Below are 5,787 nucleotides of genomic sequence, written 5' to 3' on the forward strand. Positions count from 1 at the left end.
TAGTGAAAACCCAACTTTCTAACCAGAACTTGGGGGAAGTCTGCAGATGTTCAGTAGCTTAAAACAGCTGGGTAATAAATGAATTTTTTTCAGGGTAAAAAACTGACCTTGAATTGTGAAACGAGTCATTCTTCTCTTACACCAACGGTCTTCTCCTGTCCAAAGCAAAAGAGAGCACCAAGTGCACAGGCGCGTGTGCCTGTGCGCGCTTCTGCGACTGAGCCAGCAAGAAAGGGAAGAGCGCTTAAGTTCATGCACATTTTTATTGAGTAGTAATATAAAATGCTTCTTTCATTGTTACAAGTGCATGCTTTGATTGCCAACATTTCGAAGTCAAATTACAAAGGCAAGGCTGTAGGCTGTAGTGAATTACTTGGGCACTTATACAATTGTTAAAAAATATCAATGGACTGTTTTGTTTTGTTTCTTTTTCTTTTTTTTAGAATGAACCAGTTGAAACCCGTAACTGATATACAAAGGGAAAAAAGTGAAAAAATTACACATTTTGTGGCACATGACAGAACAGAACAAAATGACTAAACCATTATGACATTAACAGTTATCATGCATTTAGAATTTCACATGTAACTACAAACTTAGTTAAATTTCACAAGGTTTGCTAAACATGCTACCCATCTATATGTGCACTGACAAGCTTATGTTAAAAACTTTAAGAATACTCTCCCCTTAGATTTTTTCAAAGCTTTTTTTTTGATTACAAAATTTCAAAGGCATTAAGCATTGTTTTTTAGAGAATATAAAGTACGCCAGTATACATACATTTCCAGTATAAGTCAGACCACTAAGCGCATTACAGTCCCATACAGGCCTATACAGCCATTTTTTCTTAAAAAACATGCATAGGCAGATTTTTACAGAATATAGATGCTTTTCACTGCACTTAATATGGTGTCTTGTTCACTATACTTAAAAATGCACCACTCAAATATTTAAATTCAGCAAGCCACAACCAAGACTTGATTTACCAAAAAACCCCAGAAAACCCGCAAACCAAACCCCCTAAATATAAACAGCAAAAAAAGATAAATGTTATTATTATTCCAGTTTTTTTTTTTTAAACAAAGAAAAGGATAATTGCTGCCAAATTAGTAAGATAAGTGTTATATTTAAAGAAGGGCATTGAAGCACACTAAAGAAACCTGAGGTAAGCATAATCTGTACAAAATTAAACTGTCTCTCTCTCTCTCTCTCTCTCACTCTCTCCTTATCTCTTTTTTTTTTTTGGCATTTTAAACAAATTTCAAACATTCTTTTTTTTTTCTTTTTTTTCTCTATATTTTTAAAGACTGCCTAATTTTTTTCATAGCCATTGTCTGACAAGAGTAGCAAAACATTATCAATAAATAGTCCTTATTTAGTTTGTACATTTTGTTAAAAATGTTTTGATGTTGTCCATGTTTAGTGCTGCAACTGTAAACGTACAATAGTTAGTAAGAAATTAAACAAAGTTTTCATGTCCAGTAACATAATAAAAGGCCTTTCAGTAACATATCTAGACGCTCCCAATGCAGTAGGAAAACATGTTCATTCCCCTAACTTTGCAATATATACCAGCATGAGCTTTCATTTTTCTATAAGCATTTTAAAGGCATATCCAAAGGAGGTGTCTCTCCCCCACCCCCCCTCCCACCAAATTAAAGTAGACGATCTCTTTGTAGATGATTTTTGTAAACTGAATCCAACACCTGGCCCCCAGAGCAAGTAAGCTATTATCAGAGGCAAGAACATCCCACTGCTGATGTGCAGCAACCCCATCGCGCCCTGCAGCTCAACCCCCCTCCCAGACAGCAGTCACTGAATATTGCTGCTATTACTGCCGTTGCTGTCCGTGCCATTAGTCTCTGTGGAGATTGCCTTGTTGATGGAGTTAAGGTTGGCATCGGATGGCACGTCTCTGCGCGGAGGCATTCGCTCATTAATTCGATCTAAGCCTTTGGCCTCTTCGAAGCTAGTGATCTTATGCTGGGGTGAAAATCCTTTGATAGCTAAATAAAGGATTATTAAAAAGTAAAATTAGCAAGGTAAAACTCCCGGCAGCTTTTTCCCCAACTTAGCAACGAGTGCAAAAGTCCTTCTTTGTGAAGGTGGCAATGAAGATCTGACAACACGACCGACTCCTTACCGTACTCAGAAAGAGCTGAGGGTTAACCACCACCATCTCTTGCAACACAACTGTTTTTTTTCAACAAGATCAACTTCCAATATTTTGCTGTCCACTGGGGTTCAGCTTAAAATGCTAAGAAGCTGGCAGGAAACTACACTTTGCAATTAGGAACCATGCTTAGGGCACAGCCGTGAGCTGGTGAGTTAGCATTTGTCGTCACCACTTACAGCCTTAAAGACACTGTGCCTCGCTGTAACATCCTTAATCAGGCAAACTTCCCATTTGACTTTCAAAGACCAGGGGAAAAAGCACTGGCCAGTTACAGATGGTGATGACACAGCCAGGTCAATTTGCAGGATATACATTAAAGCTATGGGAGATCTGGGGCAACCCTCCAACAGGTTGCCTTATGTTCTTGGCACAGGCGAGCTGCTTGTTGATTGCTCAGGGAATTACCCACCCTGACAAGTCCTTGGACTTCTAGAAAGCAGCTTGAGTCAAACAGCGGTAAAGCTGTGTAACACAGATCAGGGATATCATCATTTTGGCACATTTGTACAATTAACTTTGGAAACGTGCTAACAAAGGCCCAAAGTTCCAACTGAACCTGAGGACTTTTGATCTGCCCTTCAGCAGCGACATTGACGAGGCCACACCAACCTCAGAAGGCAGCCAGAGGCTGGGGTATGTATTTATAGAGTGTGATTTTAATGTCTTTTTTTTTTTTTTTTTTAAATCTCTCTCTTTAATTGAAGACTTGAAGATCTTTAGATTTAAAGCAAAAGAGAAAAAAGCACTGTAGGCAAACAGCAGGTCACAGCTCCGTAGATAATCTGTCATAGCCTTCTGTGTGTTTTTCTCTTATCTGCACCAAATCAATGCACTGCACTTCCAGAACTGGCACTTTTGCTATGCCTCTACCTTAACATGCTATAGAGCAGAAATGGTGTGTTAGTACCAGGAAACTGCAAACTCCCTGGGGAGAAAACGGTAGGGGAGCTTAAAAGACCAAATTCAATATTCCTTCCCTCCCTTTACCTTCCCTTCACCCCAATGTACTCCTGCTCTCCTTCCCATATGCAGTCCTGATTCTGGACAAGTTGGTAACTTCTGTTTAAAAGAAAAAGTGAACAAACCCAAAACGCCAGAACCTCCCTGGTACCAATCTACCACTCCTTGCACTTTGGAGGGAGTGAGAAAAGCGTTTTCATGCTGATACTTTTGCCAGCCATTCCTGTGAAAACAGATAGATCCTGTTTGCCTCAGAATTTAGTCCCTTAGCCAGTTTCACAAATGTTATACTGGAACTTTGTGAAGTGCATGGGTTTTAACATGTATTATACTTCAACTCAGAAAAACAACAATAACATAATGGTGATTAGTCAAGTGAGCAGTGATGGAGCAGTGAAAACACAACAGTCCCTACAGTGAGTTTTTTCAAGGGATTTTTTTTTATTTTAGGGTTTTTTTTTAGTTTATCTTCTACCACAAAAACAGTGATGTCTAACAAGCACCCAGGCCAATCCTTTAAAGCAATAGTTTAATGGATGGCCATATTGAAACTGAAACACTTGCTGTGTCCTGGAGTTTGCCAGTAGCACAGCCCAGTTGGTGTTATCAGGCCCTGGATCAAACTGCAAAGGGAAAATTGGTAAAGGGTGAAACATTTTCTCCATCATTAGCTTCGTCTACGCAGATCAGTCATTGTGACTGTGGTTACAGTCTCTAACTAGCAAGGATGGCAAATCAAGAATTAACTTGAAGGGGGCATATTGCTGGAATGGGGGCACGTTCAATCGATTGTATCTCAAGCAGACACGTTATCGTCTGTAATACTGAGGAAGGTGCTCTGCTGTAGTTGCTGGTCAGACAACGAGTATTAGCAGTTTACATTGAAAGTATACTAAAACACAACACATAGTCACAGAAAATCACAGAAAACAGCCAAACTGTCAACGAGGATGCACACTGCAGACTAGAGAGTGCCGATAGGAATAGATAATTCCAACATAAATAGCAGCTTACTCACTGCTATTTAGAAAGCAGTTGTATTTTCTCTCACTTGTTTTTTTCTGTAATTTTATTCACTGCTTTACAAAAATCAAAACCAAATTCAACTGGCCAAAAGGGCACATCTTGCCAACAGAGAGCAATCAACCTACAGAAAATTTGAGAGGGGCAAGAACAAAATACAACTGAATAATTTTGTTTTAAAGGGGAATTATGAAAATTCTTCTTCCAAAACTTTATAATGCTGAATTAATATTGCACATCTATGTTGCAATATGTGATTACTTGGGTTTTAACCATAGTATTAAAAATTGCTTAAGGGTTAAATTAGAGGTCTATCAATAAAGCACCATAGTTTTTCAAGACTAAACACTCAGAAATCTTCCGAGGCAGCCAGTCACTTTATACTGTAGCTCAAATGGTGCTGGTGTTAATGGTTGCTCTAATGTAAATATCCAGTGTGTAAACTGCCACTACCAGAGGAAGCCGACATCTTGCAGACAAATGTCTCATGTTGTTTTACTTTTAAAGAGAAACAGAAACATACTGAACTGTAACAAAATACCAAGAATTTTTTTTTTAACTAGTGACCCAAAAGAAAGGAAACAAACTGAAGCAAAAAAGAAAAAGGGAAAAAAAGCCAACAAAAAGAGAGAATATTTATTAAAAGCTGTGTTTTCCTCAACCAGAGATTGTTGAGGATGGTTTGAGGTGGAGACAAGACCCAGCCTCCAGCACACATCTTTTGAGCTATGTGTCACAGAGTATTTATGAACTGCTGCCAAGTTATGTCCCGTGAAATCCAAGTCTCCTGATCTCCTCCTGTGGCATTACTCAGTGCTTAGTTCAACATACAGCAATTCCAACATGATTGTAACTTTCAGAAAGAAAAAAACCACAACAGCAGCAACAGAAAAAAACAACAACAACAAAAAATTTTTCCCCTTTAAAGCAATTACATTTTGGTTAATACCGAGCCACAATTGTTAGCCCAACACCCACACAATCTGTACAAGCTACAGAAAAATGAATACACCCAGCAGAGCCCTTATCTGTTGTGGCACCAACAGAAAGGGGACTGGCTAATTTACCTTCATCAGCCTCAATAGCCTCAACAGTAGCTGAAGAGAAGAAAGGGGTAGCAAAACGAATGAGAAAAATGAGCACAGGATTTTAACTCTAAGAACAAGTCAGTGAACAGCAAAGGAGCTACAACACTAATGTTACTGTAAGTGCTGGATTTTGGCAAAACACACACACACAGAAATGCTTACACAAAAACAATAATTTGCAGATTGAATTAAACTATAGTTTGTTTTGAAGCAGAAGTTTCACAAACTGAAGGTTTTCAGAGACACATTTGAGTAGTTTTCTTTTGACTCAAAAGAACTACAAAATGAAAATGTCTTCCATATTGCACATCTGACCTGCAAGGGTTATTGTATAATTCTCCCAGCTTTGAATAAGAGCAGTTTGATTTGCCCTGTCAAAAGAGAATGAAAAATGGCATAAAGCCATCACACAAAGTTCATACTTGAAATTCAGCTTGAAAAGTATTAGCTGCCAATGTAAGGCAAAAGAGCCACATATATAACTTCTCTGAATGATTTTTTTCTCTCTCCTGACTAAAAGAAACCCCCTCGCAGCACGGG

At 38.6% G+C, this 5,787-nt stretch overlaps 1 protein-coding gene across 1 annotated transcript in view; it reads right to left on the reverse strand.

The window, feature by feature from the left end:
• Positions 1–244: 244 nt before the first annotated feature.
• The window catches only part of PPP3CA (protein phosphatase 3 catalytic subunit alpha), a gene marked incomplete at its 5' end in the record, with an annotated part of 114,245 nt that continues 108,702 nt past the window's right edge, over positions 245–5,787 (reverse strand). Inside the window, 2 exons of the mRNA XM_010162636.1 lie at positions 245–2,006; positions 5,227–5,256. Of these exons, the coding sequence (XP_010160938.1) occupies positions 1,813–2,006; positions 5,227–5,256 (224 nt within the window). The remainder of the gene's footprint in view (positions 2,007–5,226; positions 5,257–5,787) is intronic.

Source organism: Antrostomus carolinensis, unplaced genomic scaffold (genome assembly GCF_000700745.2).
Source record: "Antrostomus carolinensis isolate BGI_N321 unplaced genomic scaffold, ASM70074v2 scaffold9062, whole genome shotgun sequence".
NCBI lineage: Eukaryota > Metazoa > Chordata > Aves > Caprimulgiformes > Caprimulgidae > Antrostomus > Antrostomus carolinensis.